The sequence below is a fragment of the Fundulus heteroclitus genome, chromosome 15 (assembly GCF_011125445.2).
Source record: "Fundulus heteroclitus isolate FHET01 chromosome 15, MU-UCD_Fhet_4.1, whole genome shotgun sequence".
NCBI classification, from domain to species: Eukaryota; Metazoa; Chordata; class Actinopteri; order Cyprinodontiformes; family Fundulidae; genus Fundulus; species Fundulus heteroclitus.
The window spans coordinates 14,757,921-14,781,783 of NC_046375.1; the positions used below are offsets into that span (position 1 = coordinate 14,757,921).

Sequence of the window (23,863 nt, forward strand, 5' to 3'; positions counted from 1 at the left end):
GGTCATAGACATCCGGCTTATCAATTTTGCAAATCCACCATTTTTATTGCTCACTGCGATTTTGTAGTCTAAGCTCAAGGAAGCCGAAGCTATAAGTGGATAAGTGAAAATGTTTGGTTGTTGGGTGTATTAACACACATAATTTATCACACCATACCCCAGCATACTGGATGAAGTGGTAAACTCTGCGACCTGGAGGGGGGCGGAGTGTGAAGTGCCTCCTTTGCATTTAAAGAGACAGCACCAAAATGGGTTGCTTCCAGGCGCACCTCAGAACAGGAGTAAAAGAGGGCCTGTGGGACAACAATAATGAGGAATTCAGACCAAAGCAATGCAGTTCCACTTTACATAGACCACAATTGGGTAATTTCAATGTGAAAAGGAAGGTATTAAATAGCATGATATGCCCCCTTTAAGTGCATTGCAAAAATCCAGATTTCTTCAGCATCAAAAGTAACATTTCACACATCCAGAAGGGTACCAGCGGTCACTTTTTCAGAAATCTTATAGATAAGGAATTTACTTTCCTCCAGATATCCAAAAGCACATTCTTCCTAGATAGAGTGAACCCTTCAGCAATCCTCTGATAATGTTGTAATAAGGATTTATACCGATTATATAAAGACACCTGACAAACACATGAACGAACACTATTGATGCTTTAGGTTTAAAACAATAGTGAACGAGTTCAGCGTGACACATTGAGTTGTCTATGAAAACATTATGTTAAAATTATTGACAAGTTTCTGGTAGAAAGGTATGCTGAAGTTTGAAAACGCCATGACAACCAAACCAGAAAATAATATATCTCACCTTCCCTACAGTTTAAAGTGTCTTTAGGAGATGCCTGGGGGACGATAAGCACTAGACTTTTCTCCGGCTACATATAACAGCTGCAATGGCATCACAAAATGTTCCCGCAGCCCATGTTTGAATGCAAGTAACGTGTGTAACAATAGTGACACATGCAGAAATATTGAAAAAAAGGAAGAAACAAAAATAAAAAGTTGTGAAGGAACAACAAAACAGCTTTTATGTTTACTCAATATTTTCTGCATTGACACAGAGAATTATTTGACGTTTTCAGTGAAGCTCACAGCAAGTTTACCTCTAGTTGGGTCGGAAGTTTGTTGGCCTAAACAGACATGAGAGTTTAAAACAACTAAATAAATGGTATAAATGCAGTCATGAATATATTGTAAGTTCTTTGCTAATTGTTAATTTGCTGTTTAAAAAAATTATCACATCATATCATTAATTATTGTTTTAAGTTTTTTTAGTACCACATTATTGTTGTATTTTCAGTCAAGAGATCCATAACAGGCCCATGTGGCTCGGTAAATCAGAAGATAAGAAAATGCCACATTTCTACACAGCCAAATTCTGACTTGAACTATATGTACATATATATATATATATATATATATATATATATATATATATATATATATATATATATATATATATATATATATATATATATATATATATATATATATATATATATATATATATGCATATATATATATATACAGACAGATAGATAATGTTATCCCTCACTTGTTCCATTCATTCACACTTTCCAATTTAGGAGAAAAAAGGAATATGTGGAGCATCTATCTGAACTGAGAATCTCACAATCCCCAACACCCAAACCCTATCTCTGTCAAATTGTGCATAAAAAGTGATGGAGCAGTGATCAAATACAAATTCTGTAAACAAGTAAATTTATTTAATATACACAAATAATAATTGTTAACTCTGAGAGAAAGAGAGAGAGAGAGAGAGAGAGAGAGAACTGCAAATGAGCAACTGTGAAGATTATCCTTTACCTCAAGTCAACCCAGCTCCACACAAATCTAATTTAAAGTAGAAACACAAATAAAAACAACTAATTTTGTCCCAAGAGCTACAAAGAAAAGAAAAAAAACATTAGAAATGGATTAAGTGTGAACGAATGAAGCTGCTTATAAATACCGTGCAAGCATAGCTGAGGACATTTCAACCTGATTTGTCATTAATTGGATTATCTCAAATCGACACGTGATAGGTGAAATCTGGAGTTGAACTCACAACCCTTCTGATTACAGGATGACTATTCAACTGACTGTACTACAGTCACTGATGGACAATAAAAGTGAGCCTGACTCTGGTCACACCAGCAGCCATTGTCCACCCAGCAGGCCAGGTTTTTGTACACCGTCTGTGCTCTTACCTAAGAAGCTTGACGGATCGTAGTTGTGGGAATTGACTCAAGGTGCACTGACTAACTTAACCCTGAATCATGGGAAAAACAGACTGAAAGACCCCTCTGCTGACTCATCACGTTTAGGTCAGTATGAGTCAGGAGGAAGTGCAGTATACGGTGCTTTGCTCTGAACATGTATGTCTGAGGAAAGCACTGTAACTATTTAGAATGAGATGAACGATGAGTTTCTTTTAACTCTGAACATAATAAATATTAGGATTCCTAATTATGACAAAATCAATTTGCTTTTATTGAATGTCAGACCTCTCAGGGGGGAAAAAAGAGGCGTTTCTACTGTTCTGAGATTAGGCAAATAAAAGTGTCTGACAGCCCGTCAGAGGTGGAATAAAATATCTTCTTCCAATTTCAATAAAATGCTTAGTAATCCATTGAGCTGACGGTTGTCCAGCCTCCACTGTGTGGAGGCATTTCGGATCACAGGCACAGCAGGAGGCTACAAAGCTCATCAGCCCTCGAGCTCACACGTGGGCAGTGATTCCCCGGCTTAGCACTCCCTCCTCCTGGTTGTAGTTTAAATATCAGGACTAATTAGGGAGCTGCCTGCTGTGCAGCAGGACTCCTGCTATATTAAGCCGCAGTCCCAGCAAAGGATAACGCACCACTCTTGCATCATCAGTCCAAAATTATGCAATTACATTAAATGAGACGTCATAACAGAGATGTTAGGTTAGAAAGTGACTTTTATTTTAATGAGATTTTAGTAATAATGTGCTAATCAAACAATCGTTGAACCTAGGCGCCATGCATTTTATATTTTGTCGCTACATGTTTGAGTTTTAGAAACGCTGACATATTCAACAGTAGATATGTCTCAACTGATGCAAGTTCTGTTTTTTCTTTTATAAGTAAATTTCGGATTACTGTTTTAAATTTCTCTAAACAGTTTTTTTAAAGTCAGACTGAAACATGTTGATTACCCAATTTAAAGCTGTCAATCCCTTCTAGGCTCCCAACGACCCCTCCTATCCAAGAAGGTAGGTAACAATAACTTTTAACCTGACTCATCTGTTTATTCATCTGTGTAATAACTTTCCAATTTCGTTCAATGTCGTTAACAATATCAAAAGCATCCAGACAGCTTTGGCCTCAATGGCAAATTTAAATGTTAATGTTTTCAAAGGTTAGATTAAAAATGTTACTTTTGTATTTTAAACTAACTTTGCAGAATTTAATATGGCATGAGACCTATATGAATATGCCGAAACAGTGAAAATTGTGATTAAAAACTTTTGTTTTACATGTTTGTACTTAGAAATGTCTGAAACTGACACAGAATGTTTAGATAAATAAGAGTGTAGGCCAAGACCATTTCATGTATTTTGAAGGTCTTAATCTTTATAGCGACAAAGCCACACCAATCCAATTTATGACAGTGTGGCCAGACAGGCTTTATCTGAGCTCACCTTTTAACCTTTTCAGCCATGGTGAAGACTCGGTCCATGTGTAGTGTCATTGATTCATTTTCTTTAGAGCCAAAAACATATTTAGGTGTTTCATTTTTGTCATTGGTTTTGTTGAGTGTTGCTAGTGATATCTATTCACATTCACTGGTGAATCTGTTCTTAATATTTGGTTTTATTATTTTTAAACTTTTACCTTTACCTTTCACATCTATTTTAATTTATTATTTTAGGATATAGAACAACACAAACATATTTGTGAATAAATGTAAAGAGTTTTATTACGTAACAGTTTTCATTGAAAAATAAAACCATTTTATATATATACTTAAAGTGTGATAATTGTAATCATATATATATATATATATATATATATATATATATATATATATATATATATATATATATATATATACATATATATATATATACATACATACATACATACAGATAGATAGATAGATAGATAGATAGATAGATAGATAGATAGATAGATAGATAGATAGATAGATAGACAGGTAAAAACAGAGAAGTCAGGGTAGGAGCAGCTGAAGGGTGACCTGCTGCCATCACTGGTTCATTAAAATAAGCTGGAGTCATGGCACAGGAGCTGGGAGTGGAAGAGGAGCTGCCGGTGTCTGTCCCACTCTGTTTGGTAGGAGGAAAAACTTGTGTTGGAGCCCTGGTGCGGATGCCGTTTCATCCAGCATTTCTCGCGGAGCAGGAAGCTGTGAGCTGACCATAGCGATGTGGTCTTCTGCAGCAAAGCCTTGGGTAAGGACGCTTAACTCCTGGGTGCTCTCCTTTCGATTAAACCTGCAATCAGACAATTGTCATCATTATAATTAACTGCAATACATATATTTCAAATGTCCAAGTAAAAAAAACAAACAAAAAAACTTGTGCTTTGTTTTTATTTTGCTGGCCTGAGGTAGAAAAAAAAACAAATGAGCTCACATTAATAATTCCTAAAGTTATCATCATAATTGTAATCGAAATAGAACTTAACGGACAGTATTCAACTGGGCACAACCTCTGTGAAGCATGGATTATTGTAAAAGCAGCAAAGCACGTTCAAAATACAAACCTGGTCACATTCATCCGACGGAGTATTAGGGCCACACATGAAGAGAAAAAATACTTTTGCCATGACGAGATTAAACTCGACATTAAACTCAACATTTCGAGAATAAAGTTGATATATCGTTGTGACTTTAATCTCGACATTCCAAAGTTTGGAGAAAAGAGCAACCGCGCTCCACAGCTTCAGTCTCTGCATTTTAATTAAGTGTGAAGGTAGTCTTTGCTGTGCTGCAACTGTATAATCATCACTGGAAGCGGTGGCTTACCAATAACGTAACGTCTTTCCCTAGTGATGCTTACCCTAGCTCGCAGTTCTGAATTTGAGAACATGACATTTCAACTTTATTCTCGAAATGTTGAGTTTAATGTCGACATGGCGACTTTAAAGTCAACATGTCGAGTTTAATCTCGTCATGGCAAAAATATTTTTTCTCTTCATGTGTGGCCGTAATACTCAGTCGTACATTCATGTAAAATACCAAGCAATGTTACTGTATGAAAATAGCTGGACGATCCCTAATCGGCTAGCTAGCGATACAACGGGTAAAACTCAGACTTACGTCACAGAAAGAGTTTGTATCTGTCTGGTGTCTTTGCTACGTACTCAGTATTTCTATTAAATTAAAAGAGAATATATATATTTAAAACTTACCGCTCGCTAAAATATCCCCGACATTTATCTATCTAGGTGGTGGAACGTGATTGGTCAAAAGAAAGCCCACCAGCTCGGGACGTGATTGGCTCACCTGTGCTTCAGGCGGGGACCGATTGGCTGGAATGGGCTTACTTTGCTCCAACTTTGGGAGCAGGCGCAAAATAGGCTAAACATTTACCTCTCCTATAGCTGCTATAACTTTAACATCTGCTAGGGGCGGGGCACTTTTGGAAATACATAGAAAAGGGTTTCTCATCATTTACTCAAACGAGAAGAACGTGGGGATGTTTTTAAATATTCATGTTAAGTCGCACACATTAATGCTGCACTTTTGACAACAAACAAACCGATTAATTTTTCCAAGTAAAAAATAATCAGTTTTCTTACTTTAAATGTGCATAGTGCAAGTTTTGAAGTTAATAATAATTAATTTTCTCTCCCATGCCCTTACAATTGCCCGTCATGTAAATGAGTTATCCTCTATTTACCGCAGTTGCCTCTACAGGCTCAATTAGTTAGTTTATGAGAGAGTGATTCGGCCGAATCCCCTGGGCGTCAAGATTTTTTTACACTAGGAATAAACACAACTGACATCATTTATATGCTTATAGTTTATATGAATATTATTTCTAATCTTTCTTTTTAAAATGTGTTAATCGTATTCTACATTCCTGTCCATTCCAGTCATTTTTGCTGGTATTACCGCTGAGGTTGCGCATGGGAGAATCTGTCAAGGAGTCTTATCATGAGATATGTTGTAAAAATTTGTTTATTGAGTTTGTATGTTTTCTTAAATATACAAATACACGCGATCAAGGGTTTACAGCACCTTGCAAAAGTAGCCACACTCTAGGGTTTTCCACATGTTGCCACATTATAAGCACAGATTCCAGCACGTTTTATTTTTTTATATATTATGCAATAAATAAGCACAGAGTTGTGCATAAGTCTCAAGTGGGAAAAATATGATGTGAGGTATTAAAAATATTTTAAAAGAAAAGCATGAAAAGTGTAACAGTACTTTTTAGAATCATCTTTTACTGCGATCGGCATTGCACGGCCACAGAATCAAAAGTTTCTGCCCACTCATTTTTCCAGAACTGTTGAAGCTCAGTCAGAACGTAGAGATAGCATCTTCCCTGTCCCTGATGAAGAACAGAAACCCCACAGCATGATGCTTCCACCACCTTGTTTTACTGCGGGAACGCTTCAGATCGAAAGCTTGTATTCTATTACAAAATTCATTTTGCACATACCGGTGGGCTCTTTTTGTCCACTGGGTGACTTCTAAAGGCAATTTGTTGCGCTGGATTTTACATTGGGGAATCAGGCAAAAATAGGGATTTATAATGGAGCAGGCCACGCATTTTTCATTCTTTTTCTTTTTCATTAAAATGCTTGAATATGTCAATTTGATTTTATTTCATATTTCTGTGACTTTTTCTGTTGGACCACCACATAAAATCCTAATAAGACATACATATGTTGTACTTGTAATTTCATAAAAATGTGAAACTTAATTAACTTTGGTAAGACAAGCAGAAACTCAAATAAAAATATGCAAGGATACATCTTGAAATCACATCTATTGTTATTATAAAAAAAAGTAAGTAAAACTTACATTAAAGAATAATGTGACAAAGAATTATCATAATGTAATTTAAACTTTGACTTGTAGTCCAGGCTTCAAAGGCCCCTGTATGGGTCATGATGGATACGTGACTTGGGCTTATCTAAGCTTTCAGCTATCACTGCTCTTTAAGTACCCTGCCATCTGCAATGAACATAGACCTATCTAGCTCATATCCTGTTTTGAAGCTGTCAACATGGTGCTCTAGCTGATGGAGCTGAACTCTTGGGACTACCATGTGAGTCATTTCCATGCGTCTCGTTTTTGATGTCAAGTCTTTAAGGAAACGAGGCCGAGCATCCAGCAGGAAGGGATTCCTCCATGCTCAGACATTCACAACATCCCAAATATTGAAGCTAAACCCTAAGATAGGAGAAATGGGTGGGGGGAAATGGAAATGATGCCAGAGTTGGCTGTTGCCAAGGTCAGCCAGGAGCGGTCTCATGGAGAACCCCTGAGTGTAAACAGCTCACGTCAAGGCGCGGGAAACGCTGCGTGTCAGTACTGACGTACTTTGTTTCTGATTAACCAGCAGTAAGAGAAGGTTGTTGTTCTTCTAGTTTGGAGGAACTTGCATCACTGACCAATCATCTTACACAGATCTTCGTACTGCATGAGTAACGTGAAATTACATTTTAAAGATCTTAATAAAACGCTTTTTAGGCTTGTATCAAGTGCTTTTTTATTGATGCTGGCAATGTTTGGGGTGACATCTGTAATGGTTGAATGGGAGCAACAACAGTTTTGGGTGAAACTGAATTTAGCTGGTAGTGCCGTGGATGCATCTTTGAACCCATATATGTTTTAGGAACACACACAGTCAAGGAAGATCCAATTTTGCTGAAGTTTACAGACATCGACCCCATATTTAACAAATTGTGTGACTCTTTAAAGGACGCAGCATACCTTAGCTATACAAACTATCCCGCTCATTTTCAAGCTAATTAAGTGTCGAAGACAAAACTGTAGGCATAATTGCAAACAGTTTTGGACTGGCTAACGTGATGTTCTTCGTGCCCAGACTGGCGAAACAAATAATTCATATCTATTTCTGCCATTGAGAACAGTCTCAGACATGGACCTACTAGCAAAAAGTTTATGACATAATGCATGTTATCCCTAGCTAGTATTACTGCAAGTACTCTTTAGGTTTTTTTCAGGAATAGGAAAAGTAAAAATCACATTTTAAAGATGTTTCTCTTTTCCCATTGCATCGCAAATACATGATTTCATTTCCAAACATTACAAACTTAGTAAAGTCAGGGAAGCATGTTGAAGTTCAATGCTTGGTGGAAGTTTTTTGTTTGTTTGCTTATTTATTTATTTTTGTTTGTTTGTTCTTTTTGGGTCCCACTGGTTTTTAGACATGTGTCCTATAAATTAAAGTGCTTTGTGGTCTCCAGGGGCTAAAGTGGGGGCTAAAGTACTAGTACCTGTACGCCTGTACTTTGGGTCAAATCTGTTATTGGCAGGAAAACAAATCAACTTAATGAGAATTTTCAATCGGTTACATTGTTTTTAATAAGGTTCGGCAGAATACTTATTAAATGCAACATTGATTTGCAGCTTGAAAGGGAATTTAGCAGAAAGACTGAAAATCTGTAAAACGACAAAGAGAATGCTTTACTTGTAGCATAATTCAAGGCTTGAACACTGAGTGAGAGCTCAATTATTGTGACTGTAAGCTATGCACTGGCAAACATGAAAAAGCTATCTTTAATCGTATTAGTCTTACCATGACATGAAATATCGCACATGTTGTTTTTCTCTAAAGATTGACTTGAACCAAATGTAATCGTACACTGCAAAAACAGAACTAAAAATAAGTATATTTTTCTTGAAAGTAGTGTATTTGTACTTTATTTGAGCAGGTAAATAAGATCATTTGCCAATGGAATAAGATTTTTGCACTTAAAATAGGAACAACTCATCTCCATCAACTTATTTCAAGTGCAGTACATCTAATTATCTTATTTTAGGGGTAAAAATACTCTTTCCATTGGCAGATAATCTTATTTACCTGCTCAAATCAGGGGCAAATCCACTAATTTCAAGAAGATTTTACTTATTTTTAGTTCTGTTTTTGCAGTGTAGTGAATGGACTATATTTCAGACATTTAACAGAAACAGCAAGTTTTTTTAATTCTGTACATCATTGCTGAGGAAAATACACAGGTTTTGCTTAGTATGCATGTATAACCACAATTGCATTTCTGCTAAATAAATCATATAATCGATAATTATAGAGAGCTTTTTGTTCCCAAGGGAAACTGGGGGCGATAAAAGGCAAACAAAAATGGCAAATGGAGAAAAACTCAAGTTAAACATGTGAAGGAATATGTAATAACATATATGAAATTCATGCGTTTTACAATACATTTTAACCATTAACAATCTGAATTGGTGGGTGTTTAAAAAAAACTACGAAGAAAGAAGTAACCGGATGAAGAAAGGTTAGCTTCAATTCAATAAAGAGGTCAAAATGAGCTTCCCCTCGGCCGGCTCTAACTGTGTTATTTCAACCAATTCATACAATAGTGTAAAAGTCACAGGGGACCTTTTCCTGCATCGAATATTTCAATAACTCCAAGTAATGTTCTGATTCTCCTTTCATTCTGTTAAATCATAATTCCCAAATCAGAACCCAAACAAAAACATTTTACTTTTGAAAAGTAAAAATACACATCTGGCCAATCAAAGCACATTTAGCTCAGCTGTGAGGGCTCTAGTTCTATTTTATTTGTATGAATCATATTTGCTGAAAAACTGCCGCCTTAATGGCTCTCTTTGTGTCTACCGAGCTGTCATCAGGTGGCCTGGTGGTTTGCTTTGTCTATCCTCCACAGTAGCTGTTAAAAGGGGCTCTCTCACACCGCTGAACTTATACCATCACTCATCTGAATCATTACACCGTCTGCCTTTCAGGATGCGTGCTGAGTAAACTCTGCTAGCGCCGTAACAGGGAGGCCTGAGCCAGCGTGGCTGTACGTCGCCCCATTAGAGTGGAAAAAAAGGGGGGGCGGGCTGATTTAGGATTAAACACACTTTTTGTCTAATTAGTTTAATGTTTGATCATAGATTTGTTCTAAATAATTGACAGCTTGTAAAATACAACTCAAATACGTCCCGTTCTCATTTTACTCTTAGGTCGTTCCATAATGAAAGCTCTGCTTGACATAATTGCAGGTAGTCGTGGCAAAACATGCATCAGAATGCCTCTTCCGAATATTCCCACACCGCGAGATCACTCGTGGAACACATGAGGATGTTCTATCTCTTAAATGGAACAACCACATTGCAATTAGGAAGCACAATAGGAACATCCTCCTCTACATTGAGGTGAAGAGTTACACCACCCCAGGGAGAATGTGCAGCTCTCAAAAACAACCAGATAGCGCTGCTGCATGCCTACGATAGACCAGCGCAACATGCGTTGGAGAGAGAGACCAGTCACAGGCCAAGCTGGACAATTAGGGCATGTTCTGCACTTTTTTTTATACAACAAACACACGCGTTAACGGAGGTTGGGCACTTTAAAAGCTGTTAAAGCACATTTCTCAAAGCTTGTTTCCGGCCGTTCAGCCAACTTCATCAAAAGATTGAATGCCTCTGTTGATTTGGTAATCGGGCTGCATTTTCACATAAATAGAAATCTAGCCTTCTCCTTCTCCTGGATTGGCAGCAGCGCGCTGGCCTCCCTCTGTGCGTGTGCTGCTCGCCTGTATCTGCTCGGAACAGGTGCCCGCATCCCGTTCGGCTGCAGCATTCGCGGCGCAGGTAGGGGTGGGAGGCCCTTGGCCGCCTTGCGCCGTCCCCCAAGTTTTCCAGGGGTCCCCATCTGCGTCCCCTGCACATCTGCTGCCACATGGCACCTGTCCCTCGACGAGTCTGGTCCATTCTTTCGCCGGGCGACCAGCGCGCCTGCCTGCCTGCCACCAAACACTCCGCCTGGTTTGGAGCCACAATGAGATGAAGAATAGCTGCACCCATAATCCCTTTGCTGTGAAATGTGTTTCTCTGTGTGCGATTTCCTTCTTTTCCTCCTTTGGCCACATTTAGGGCCAAGTACAAATTGTGAACAGGTTATTATGCTGCTGTAAGACACTCCTGCTGGAAATGCTCTCCAACAGCATTTAGTGTTTACAGCTGTAGACGGGTGTTTATCCGGCTCATTGAGTAGTTTAATTTGGTGTAAAGTTCATTGCGTTTAGCGTGATTAGCCTGCCAAAGGGGCTTGTTGCGATAATTCCCTCAAAAAGCAACTTGAAGTTTAGACAACCGAACTCTTCTCTTTGAGGCAAATATGTTCTCCCCACTTTTCTTGATAATTTTAAAATCTAGAATTTCATGAGTAGCAAGCATGCAATGATCATAAAGTACAGAGTCTTTCAAAAGTATTCATACCCAAGGACCTTTTTGCACAATTTTGCACATTATTCAATTCAATTCAGCCCATGTGAGTCAAAACTAAGTAGCCCCTAACATTAACTCCCTTAGCTCCCAAGGACATCTGCAGGTCCCAAAAGACCTGCAGATGTCCTGATTGGAGAACCTTTTTATTGCAGAACTTTACAAGCTTCTCACATCTGGCTACTAAAAGGTTTCCTGCTTTCCTGTGCAAAATAGTTTAAGCTCAGTTAGACTGGATGGGGAGTTACAGCGAACAGTAGTTTTTTTTTGTTTGTTTTTTAAGTATTATGGTAGTTTCTCGATTGGATTGAAGTCTAGTCTTCGAGCCATTCCAGCACAATAATCTGCTTTAATCAAAATAGGAATTACCTAATATACAGATCTGTCATCACCACTGCAATATCACAGTCAGCAGTACTGCAATCACAAAGGAGTTCCTGGACGCTGTTATTGGTAGACGAGAATATTTCAGGTGCCACACTTTTAAATTTTTTACCTTGTGAGTTTTCAAACCTACACAAATACATACATTATATATATATATATATATATATATATATATATATATATATATATTTATATATATATATATATATATATTTATATATATATATATACATATTTATATATATATATATATATATATTTTTATATATATATATATGTATATATGTATATATATATATATATATATATATATATATATATATGTGTGTGTGTGTGTGTGTATATGTATTTGTGTAGGTTTGAAAACTCACAAGGTAAAAAATTTAAAAGTGCGGCACCTCATGTTTTCATAATATCATGCAGGCCTACATTCCACTGTAGCTCTGGCTGTGTGTTTATTGTTGTATTCCTGCAGTAAGGTGAACGTCTGCCCAAACACTGGTGTTTTGCAGTCTCTAACAGGTTTTCTTCCATCTTTCCATCAACTCTGGCCATCTACCCTGCCCCTCCTGAAGGACAGCGTTCAACAAGATTGAGAACGGTTTGTTCAGGGTGAGGCAGAGTGCTATATTTTCCTACGCACACAGCGTGTTGTATGTAGGCCAAAAGGTCAATTTGTCCAGAATACCTTCCCCCACATGTTTGCTCTGTCCCCAACATGCCTCGTGGCAAATTTCAAAACAGAATTTATTTATGACTTTCTGCTAGCAATGGCTTCCTTCTTGACACAAATAAATAAAAGCCAGAAAACGGTTGTCCTGTCAATAGAATTTCCCACCTGAGTTGTGGATCTTTGCCGCTCCCTCAGAGTTTCTACGGGCCTATTGGCTGCTTCTCTGATTACTGCTTACCTTACCCATAATGCCAGTTTATGGGGACAATCATGCACTGGTAAGTTTGCAGCTGGCCCACGTGCTTTTCTTTTTGATTTGGAAGACTGAACAGTGTTCAGTAAAACTGAGACGTCTGCTGCGCTTCTTGTGCATCACAATGCCGTTTGTTCCTCATTGTTCCCTGACATGTCTACTGAGATTAAATTACACTCTACTCTACTAGGAAGAATAACGACAGAAGGCAATTTGTTGCTATGAAATTAATTTAGGGGCATCACAGTAAATGTGCCTGAAAAGAAAGGCGGACCAGAAGTCATGAGATTCCTTTCTGTAAAAAAAAAAAAAAAAAAAAAAAGGATCAATCGTGTATGCTTTTCAGTTTACAGTCATGCTCTACGTTTTGCACATTCAATCAAAAATAAGATTCACCGTGCATGGCCCTGTAGAAGATCAGACTCTAAGCTGCATCACTCAAACACCAGGCCAAATATATTTTAAGGGCACGTCTGCCTCCATCAGTGCTATATGCCTTAGTCACGTACTTCAAATCAGCTACTTCCTCTTGACCTACAGTTATTGCATAAAAAAACGTCATATAGCTGGAATAGCCTGCTTCCAAATGAGATGGGACTGGACGCTCCCTCCCTGGCTACACAATGGACTCTGGACCAACCAGACAGTGAGCCTCCTCCGTCCCTCCTGAGAACAAGATCAGTGGCCGGAGCTAGCTTCAGTCCCATCAACATCGATAATACGTTACACAGCTGTGGTGGCTGCAGGTCCGGTATACACACACACACAGACACAGACACACACACCCGCCCACACATATGCGAGGCTGCTACCTTAACCGTTGACGTTGGGTTAGACCCGCAGTCTTGTTTGTTTGCCCAGGGAAGTGACATGACGGCAGAGGAGGAAATAGGAAACATAACAGACTACCTGACAGACTCATTCCACAGGCTTGACCTGAGAATGGAGCTGAGCCAGGCGGCAATCAGAGAGAAATAACAAGAGGAGCCTCTTTTGTTTGTTCAGCCTATATCCTCATGATCACAAATATTGTAAACCGTACGATCTGTAAATGTGCAAAGATCCCAGTTTATCATGTTAATAGTAATTGTAATGGGGGGGGGGCATGAGGGCTATGGTAACAACTCACCATTGAGGCAGAGCGTGTAAAGTGTTAAATCTCTGCAGTTCACAGAAGTGTCATGCTACTACTTGTTGTCACGTTACTCTCTCCTTGGATCCTTGCTGATTTATAGCTGCTGAAGCAGCACTAAAGGCTGTCTCTGGTTTTCAGCTGCCAGCTCTGACTACAGGTTAAAATGACAGTGAGTTAACTTGCTAGGGAGGAAAGAAAACTGAGCTTGACAAGGTGAGTGTTTTGCCATCACTCCCAGAACGTCTAATATTCTCAAGACGCACATATCACTCTGAAACAGTCCCATTTAACTCTCCCGGGAGTTTCACCAGGGAAGGGTGTTTTTAAATAATCTTTGACAAAGGCCATTTTACATAGATTTACTTGTTTGGTTCCCAATTTCCTCAGATGTGGGGGCAATATGGTGTAAATGATAATACAAAAGTCACTGGGTTTTTTTATGTTTTTTTCCAAGGCAGCTCCGCTTATGTTGCCGTGTATAAATAGTAAACTTGTTGAAGTCGGCAAATGAGCAAATAAATATAAACCGGTGTCTTGTTTTTTTCTTTCATTTTCTTGTTAGTTTTTTAAAGTTTCATATTGTTTTATTTTCTTATTTTTCTGAAGGTTAATTTGTAAGCTGTAAAGCTAAAAAGAGGATCATTTAGCCACATTTGCATATGTGGTAATTGTTTCAATAAAATACAGCTGGTCGCCTTTTTTTTTTTCATTTGCATCGAGTCATTGAAATAAAAAGCGATGATAAAAGATTGTTTTTAATTCCTTTCTATGCTAAATCGATGCATCTCATGTACAAGTATCGAGTCTGATGTGGTGACGCTCGAGTCTTTGTCCTTGTCCGTGTTGCCGTGTCCTACCCTCAGGTGTTTGATGTGATTGTTGAGACATTACACTTATTCTTTATCGTGGGAGTCCGCCGCGACCCCCCCTTGGCTAACACAATGACAACTCTCGGGCCCGACGCTCGTCAAAGACCGCTTTTTCATCATGAGAGCCGGCGGCTGTCCCCGTCTGGCTCCCACATTCAGAATGTGGACGACGCTGAAACTGACCCACTGTTGGGTTTAAACCCCCCCCTCCGCTGGTACGCAGGGCAACGGTCTACCTTCACAGAAATGAGAGCGCTGGCCAAGTGCAAAAAGACCTGCTACATGATGAATGTTGTCACTCCCCTTAGTCTAATCACATTCCCAGAAAGGCGTCAGAAGCATGCCATCGGGTTTGGATGCGGACTCGAAAAAGGTCTGATTTGGTACACGCGGTCGCCACAAGTATCTGTGTGTTTGTGGTAAATGTACAAGAGGCCACGTTGTACAAAGCCTCCGACGGCAAGACGGTGGAAGACATGTCGGGGAAGATGTTAATCAGGCCCGGCAGTCCTTCCTTCGGCCTTCTGAGCAGCAGGTTCCCTTCTCTCAATCTAGCTCTTTTAATACAAGGCCCAACCAGGCCCAAACATCCTGACAGAGAGAAGCTTTTCCCTTATCAGTCAGGAAACACTGCTCCTCCGCCACATCCTCTTTACAAGAAGCACGACTCAAACATTCCCGAAAAAAAAAAAAAATGCAGGAAGAGCAAGCCAGACTCCAGGATTTGTCAAAAGCCCCCCCCCCCCAAATTCCTTTTATCAAAAAAAAGGAGAGGAAAAAGAGAGAACACAGAGAGGGCAAGAAAGGGAGGAGTGGGTGAAAAAAAAGAGAAATTAGAAGGGTTTAAAACGTGAATTTGCTTTTTTATTTACTTTTGAACCGATTACAAAAAGGTCTGCATCAGCAAGATATACCACGGGGTGAGTGAGTGGGAGTGGGGGAGACGGGCTGCAAAAGGGGGGGGACCGAAGCGCCTTAGAATGGTACCCAGAATAAGACTCCAGAAAAACAAAAGGAAGGCTGAGATGGAGGCGGGTGGCGATGAATGCGCCTGTTTTACACTAATCCTCTGAAGCGAGATGATACGAAGGAAAAAGAGCGCCAATGGGAAACATGACAGAGAAGGTGGAAAAAGCTAGTGAGTGTTGGAATGGGTCGCTTAAACCTCCACGGAACCCAAAATAGCAGAAAACATGATGATGTGACGCCCAAATCAAAGATGGAGAGATGTCTTACAGTCATTTTTTTTCTCCCAAAACTACCCCAAAAAAGTAGACATTCTATAATGTTTAATGGTTTTATTTATTTTTTATTCTAGGCATCTAGTCAGTTTATGGTGGCATCTCAGTATATATCAGTCATCTCCAGGATTTTCTTTTAATAACAATGAACAACATTTGGTGTCTAGTGGTATCGTCATAATATAAAAATCAAACTTTTGAAGTCTTCCATTAATCTAATTCAGCATATACTTAAAGTTACGAATAACCTTCAATGAAGACATGGACTATATGACTATATAACCAGAGAAGTTGTTAAAAATTGCCTTCCTTTCTTTATTCATACACAATTTAGTTGAATTGCATAAGAAGTGTTCAGCTGAAACGTTTTCAATCACAACTACTGAGGTAAGTCTCCCAAAATTATGAGAGTGATCAAAAAAAAAAAAAAAAAGCCAACATTCAAATGGAAGAGCAACGATAATAGCAATACATTTATGCAACAAAAACATCAACGGACTTAAATTAGCTTCTCAAGAGCGTCTGTACATGCGTCAGTGGCTACATCAACGAGTGAATAAACAAGCCTTTTACAATCGTTGCACTAAGGTTAGGCGTTTTCTAATGACTGGAGGTGGCATTCTATGGTAGTCTCTGTCTGCGTCCCTGAGGTGTCCATCTCCATATCCTCACGCTTCTCAGATTGCTTGTTGTTCACACTCGGCTCCAGACAAACATATTGCTCAGTAGTCAGTTCAGCTCTTTAGGGTTGGAGAAAGTTGCTCCTAGGATGCTAAAAAAACAACAAAAAAAACCTGCTAGATAAGCCTTCATCTCTGAAACTATCTCTACAGTCTTTGAGTGCCTGTAAGCCAGTCTCATATCTGTAAGGGCGACAGCGATCTTATGAGATGCCGTAGTTGTTGTAGTAGGCCGCTGTCGCGTCTGCGAGCACGGAGATCAGGCTGGTTTCCGTGGTGCTACTGGGACACGGCGCGGCGGCAGAGGCGGCGGTGGCCGACGCCACCTGGATGTGTCCACTTACAGTCATGCCGCCGGCTTGTTCTGGGTGGAACCCACCCCCAGTGGAGTTCAGGTACTGGTCAAACTCATTACGGTCCACCTCACCCAGGAGCTCAGCTTGGCTGAGCTGGTCTAAAGTCTCCAGGTGACCCTGAGTCTCTGGTGGGGGGGACAGCTGACCCAGGTGGCCCTGGTGGTGCCCGTGGTGCATCTGCGGGAAAGAAGAGGAGTTGTAGAAGGACAGGGGAGGGCCAGGGATCAGTCCACCGCCGCCTCCGGTTGGGGGCATGTGAGGGATGTGACCCAAGTGTGTGCTCCCACAGTGGATTTGGGTCTGCGTGTAGTCAGTGTGGTAAGGAGGTGGGCTGCTCATGTGCGTCTGCCTCTGGCGGTGCTCATCTGGACAGGAGGCCGTGGATGAGCAGGAGACTGAAGAGCTACCAGACGTTGAGTAATAGGTCGGGGGCATGTGCTCGTGGTCCATGGCGTCTAAGGGCGACATCTCGGGAGGCGTGGGCAGGCCGTAGGGGTAGGTGTCGAAGCTGCTGCTGGAGCCAGCGGGCTCTCTGAAGGTTCTCACGCTGGGCAGAGCGGGACTGGAGCCGGAGAAGCCGCCGACGACTCCGTTGGAGCTGCCCTCGTCTTTGTCCAGCGGGTGGTTGAGGGCTCGCTGCTCAGGCAGGGGACCGTGGTCAGGGGCCAAGCCACTCAGGAGAAAACCCGGGTCCACTCTCTTGCAGATGCGTTTCAGCTGCTTCTTCCTGCGGGGCCGATACTTGTAGTTGGGATAGTCCTGCATGTGCTGCACTCTCAGCCTCTCCGCCTCTTCCACGTACGGCCTTTTCTGCGGGGGAGTCAGTGCTTTCCACGACTTTCCTGCATTTACAAGAGAAAGAAGGAAAATTATTTTATTTGAACTGAAATCTGGATGTCAGTCTAATCATTAAAATACTTTATATTTATCCTTGGCCTTTTTTATGGTGATTTTCTTTTTTTGTTCCCCTTTGGTAAAGAATAATAAATCAAATAAACTTTTTTTTTTTTACTTGCATGTACGTAAAATAAATATTTGCCTTTACTTCAAAGATCAAATTCTTTTACCAGGATATTTTAGGTTTGAAATTCACAAAATGTAAAAACTACAAATAATCATAATAAATGATCACACTGAAAACTTGCAAAAAAAATTAATAAATTTTAAAAAGTTAATAATAATAGTTACTTTATTAGTGTCTTTTTTATCCTAATAAGGAAGAAAAGTTTTAAATATATTTTTGTTGCTTCTTTTAGCCAGAAAACCGACAACCGATAAACCGAAATATAGCTGAAAATGGAAAATCTACAAAATTAATTCTTCACTCATTTTAAAATAAAAAAATCAAATATGTTAATCTATTGAAAAAAACAAAAACAAATAAAAACAAATTAACAACAAATGAATAAATAACTATGTCCTGGATTCTGATTTGTGCTAGAGTTGCCAGATTTAGAGTTTACCATTACGCACTGTACCAGATAGTAAAATGCTTATTTTTAAAATTAATTTGGATTAAAACGATACATATTTAAGGTGATTTCAACCTTTATAAATCTGTTTTCTATGTATTATTATATAGTAAATCATTTATTATAAAACTGTACGTTATAATTAAACATTGTGGTTTGTTTTGTTCCCAGTGGCAACACAAAAAACTTTTTTTAAAGCAACATAGGCTTCAGGGGAACAAAGAGAAAAACCTATGAGTTTGAGAAAGTATAATAATAATAATAATAATAATAATAATAATAATAATAATAATAATAATAATAATAATAACTTTTCTTACCCAACATTTTGCTGAGCTCTGCATTGTGCAGGTCTGGGTTTTGGACCGCCAGCCGTTTGCGCTCATCTTTGGCCCACACCATGAACGCGTTCATGGGCCGCCGGATCCGCGGCTCCGGCGCCTTGTCCACGGGAGTCCTGTGCGAGCCATGCGCGTCGGGGACCTCTCCGTCTCCTGGAGGACACTCGAAAGACTCGGGCCACGACGAGTACGCGCTGATGAGAGCAGCCATCTGCGGCGCGCTCTCTCCTCTCCAAACTTAAGAAGCGCGTCTGAGTCTCCTAAACAAGTTGCGCGCTTTCTGTCTTTAACCCGGCTTAAATCTGAGAAAGGGGGAAAAAAAACTGCAAAACAGACTTTTCGAATTAAAAACCCTGCGATGCTTCACAAACTAACTCCACCTGGAGACGGATGCCTGATCAGATTTTAGGAATACGCACAGCTGCGCAGATGCGGCTGCTCTTCCATGTGGGTTATGATTCGGTCTTTCCTGGTGGATGGGGGAAGCGCTTTATATTTGAGGAGCAGGTTCCAGGAGAAACCCCGCAGGACTCTCGACTCCTCCTTGATTGCAAGTTAAACCCAGTGAAAAGGAAGGGAGAGGGTGCAACATTTCAACACAAGCAACTCCTTGAACTGGCCTAACAACACAACAACTTGTCTTTGGCTCTAATATTAATTTAACAAATAGAACAACTCATAATATCACATTACATGCTTTTTTAAGCTCCTTGGTTTAAAAGAGGTTGAAAACCCACATTGGACCCACTGAAAGTTTAGTTTTTGTGTGTTTTATTTGTTTATTCTCTCTGGTAATGTCAAAAAGATTTTGCAACTTCAATGACTAACTTACCAAACCTGTTTTACAGTCTTCACATCCTCCAGAAAACGCCACTGGTTCCGTGACATTTTGAGATTTCCATTGTACTTAAGGTGTCAGGTTTTCCAGTTTCTTTGTTGTTGTTTTTTTTTTATTTACTATTTATTTGTGCAATCAGAGACAGATTGCAAATCTTTGTAAAATACAAGAGGAAGTTTTTCCTCATTTTCACAGAACTTAAAAGTTTAATATTTTTACACTTCACAACCACTCACCAATAAAAAAATATTAAAAAAAATTAAGTCATTTTCCTCTTCCTGGACAGGTCATTCTGAGCACATTTCTGGCTAGGCAAACAAATAAAACCACTGAACACACACACAAACTAATCAGTTTCCTTCTGCGGCCAACAGCGGGTGCATATCAAATCCAGGAGTTCCTGTTGACAGGATACTCTCAGGCTGCAGTGGTGGAGCAGCTCACACACTCATACGCTCTCTCTCTCTCTCTCTCCCACTCTTCAAACACGGCTACCAACCTCAGGTCTCAAGTTATCTTATCAGCAATATCTTTGGAGATGGGAGAAACCTGACCGCAGAATTAAAGTACGTAAAGTGTTCAGTTTAATGTTAACACGCAGCCCAAGTTGGGATCCATATCTTGTGAGGAGTCGTGCCGCCCCACTCGGTCCAAGTAAGCTGTCAGCCTTAGCTTACCCCCCCCACAGGAACAGGATATGGCACCTGAAGCCACAGATTGTGCACCATGCAGGCACATCAGTGATATATAGTGCCACACTTCCTTTCCCTGTTCTTTCTCGGGCCACGCTGATGAGTTACCAGTGAAAGTCAGAGAGTGAAGTGATGGTGAGCTCGGTGCGGTCAGACAGCTAATGTGAAACAAAGTTTTCAGACAGTTGGATCTTTTTATTTTGCTGGAACATTGATTTAATTGGAGAAAGATCTTTTTCTCTGTGTTTTCAATGATCTAAGTCGGCTCAATATGTGACTCATCGCACAAACCCAAATTGTGGCTGTATTTAAATGCAAGCTATAGATTTCTTACATTTTTAGGAGATACAACCACAAAGTAAAATCATAAGCTATACATATTGAATACAACACAAGTTTATTTATAAATGACTTTAAAAACAACACTGTTGACCAAGTTGCTGCACAGATAGATAAACCCTTTCCAGCTAGTAAGCAAAAATACAATGAAACTATGACTAACTAATAAAACATCAGAACAATAAAACTAATAAACAACAGATATAACATTAAGGCTTTAGAACATCAAACTATATTGTAAGCAAAATAAATTATAACACTTGGTTTTGAAACTCCAAAGATCTTTGCATTACCAGCCTGGATCTGAATTAAAAGGGAGGAACCTCAAGACATCCAAAACCTGAATCAAAAGGGACCGATGCTGCTCTCCTGACTTAAAGAGACCTTTGGTGGCTGACAGAAGCAGTGTTATCCTCTGGGTCACTGACCCAAATGGGGCTCATTACCATGATGGAGCCAAAACACTCCTCATTCTATGATAATTACCTTTATTCGTCATTGCAACTTTTGTATGTTCCAATGAAATTCGTCTTCTGCACTTAACCCATCCCTTAGGAAGCTGTGGGCTCTCACTATGCGGCGCCCGGGGACCATTCTGGTGCTAAGGGGCTCGCTCAGGGACCCAGAGTGGCAGTCTGAGGGATTCAAACCAGGGACCTTGCAGTCTTCCCAAGACACAAGAGGCCTACTACAACCACTGGCCCATCACTCGCTAGAACCACTAAGACAGATTCTTATGTGAGTGCTGGTGAATTTTTTGTTGATTTGTAACATTGGAACTCTTTATTTCCCATTTTCCCACTTTACCATCCCCTCTTAGATTAAACTATGCTGGACAGCTCTGAATTAGACCATCAAAATAAGTTAACTTTCACATAGCTTTCACCAAAGTCTATAATCAGACTTTAAGAATGAATATTTGTATTTTGGTTTGCTCTTCCTGAATACTGTGTAGCCCAGTAGTGGAGTTGTCTTGTAGATTGTTGGTAAATGGAGCTTAATTGGTTCATATTGGATTTGAGTTTTCCTCCATATTCTATAGTAATCTTTTATGATTTAAAATCTTTTAATAATTGTAAAATATAAGAGACCTCCACATCTCCATGGAGTTGTTAGTTTAATGGAAACAAGTAATTATTGGTTCACATTAAATTGTATGGATAACTTATTTAATTACCAATGAGACCAAGTCTTATATGGTGCATTGACTTAATTCCTAAGGTAATTGATATATCTAATACTGAAACTAAGCATTTACCTAAAAACTATTATTTTCTGACGTCAAAAGATTTTTTGGTGTATTTTCCTTCATTGATGAAGATAAACAGGTGGTTGGAGCATCAGGTATATTAGACAAAGGCACTAAGGTTGTCCACCAAAAACTTCTGTTTCAAGTTTGCTGTTAAGACACTTCTTGAAGTCAGCCAAAAGGTTATATGATAATGGTTTTAAACTGCTTACATATTATACATATATGCAGTCAGGTAAAGATTTCAAGCTGGGATCACCTAACAAACCTCATGTATAAAACAGCAAAACACCCCTCAGGAATGACAAGATATACAGCTAGGTAACGTATTTTCTTTAAAAATGTTTAAAGAGAGGTAGAAATGTGCCGTAACAACTCAAACTGAGCACATGGTGGAGAAAAACAGGGTCAGATTCCACCTATACATGAAGACCACAAGGGTCTGAGGTAGAACCAAGATGGAAAAACGTGTGCAATTCTTTTTGACCCGATACTCCTAAATAAACAAAACAAATTGCAACCATTTGGATTCAGAATCACTTTATCCCACATGAAGACCATCGTATGGTCGTATTCCTAGACAGCTTTGGCACGTAGCGTATTAATCAGCCAGGAGGTCTCTGGTAACTCTGGAGGAGCAGCAAAAATCCAAAGTTCAGGCGAGAGACTCTCTTGAAAGGATATTAGTCGTTTTTGCACTCTGAATTTCCGCTTAAGTGCAGCAAACACAAAGCTATTATTGACAGTAAAGCATAAAGAAATGTTAGAACTGCCGCAAACCAAGTTGTGGATACAGCAACAGGTCGATGAGAGCGCTCTGGTCAGAGAAGACCAGAGTTTAACAGCCCGGGTCTACACAGAACCCGCCATGTGTGGTGGAGAACGAACACTACATCCACCTGAGCACACCTTATCCTGCTGTGAAACATGGTAGTAGCACCATTATGCTGTGGGAATGCTTTCCTTCTGCGGGGACAGGTGGTGGAAGATGGGTGGATTAAACCTAAACACATAGCCAGATATGGAGCAGTGGTATAGATCATTGCATATTCAAGTGTTAACAATGGCCCCAAGTCCAGCCTAATTAATAATCTATCAAGATTTTCTATATAGTGTCTAGATGAGCAAAGATGGTGCAGAGGCCAAAATCAGATGCCTCTGTAAGTGCAACAAAGGCAGCTCTACAAAGTATTGAATCAGGGAGGCCAGAAGAATTATGCAAGCAAGACCTTTTTTTTTTTTTTTTTTTTTTTTTAAGAAAACTGTCAAAATGTGAAAAACAGGGATGAAAACTCCTCTGCAAGAAAACCTAAACCTAGGAATAATTATGTCCAGGTAATATATTACATTTTGTTGTGTTTAGAATTACGTGTGGACAAGAAGGTATAACGAAACATGGGACACTTAGCTGCCAGTAACAGGAAATAGAAAGAAAAATGGAAAAGGAATTAGCACACCTACATGCCGGAAAAGTTAGTCAATGTCTTCTTTTGTCCAGGGATGACAAAAAAAAAAAAAAACACGTCCAGATCATTTCAACAGAAACCCAACAGAGGAAAAAAAAAAAAAAAAAAAAGTCTTCATGTGCAACACTGGACACCTGAGGACTCTCCTTTTCCTGCTTTGAATCATCACACACAGGAGCTGGAACAAGGCTGGCTTGTTAGAGTCTTCTGAATTCAGACAAAGTGGAACATCCTGCGTCACATCTTCAAGGTGACAAAATACACCCGAGTAGCTCCACTGATATGTCACCCCCCCCCCTCTCCCCAACTGCTTAGAAACTAGTATGGCTTCCACTTGAACAATGGGATGTTTTCTTTCAACAGGTGTCGTATTATATTTAAAAGTTAAACCAATTTCACTTAATATAATAAAACCAGAGTCTCGG

General features: G+C 39.6%; 1 protein-coding gene across 1 annotated transcript; it reads right to left on the minus strand.

Annotated features, from left to right (window-relative positions):
• Positions 1 to 16,047: 16,047 nt before the first annotated feature.
• sox7 (SRY-box transcription factor 7) lies at positions 16,048 to 19,065 on the minus strand. The gene is made up of 2 exons (XM_012880710.3): positions 18,834 to 19,065; positions 16,048 to 17,883 (listed from the first exon to the last, which is right to left on the minus strand). Exons 1-2 carry the CDS (start codon positions 19,063 to 19,065, stop codon positions 16,889 to 16,891), a joined length of 1,227 nt encoding a protein of 408 aa, XP_012736164.2. The 3' UTR covers positions 16,048 to 16,888.
• Between the last annotated feature and the right edge of the window lie 4,798 nt (positions 19,066 to 23,863).

What these genes read in the sequence shown, in the direction of transcription:
- sox7 (XM_012880710.3), bottom strand. Translation starts at nt 19,065, where the DNA reads ATGGCTGCTCTCATCAGCGCGTACTCGTCGTGGCCCGAGTCTTTCGAG. An exon ending in AGAGCTCAGCAAAATGTTGG is followed by an intron (nt 17,884 to 18,833) that starts GTAAGAAAAGTT and finishes TTGTAAATGCAG; the next exon opens with GAAAGTCGTGGAAAGCACTG.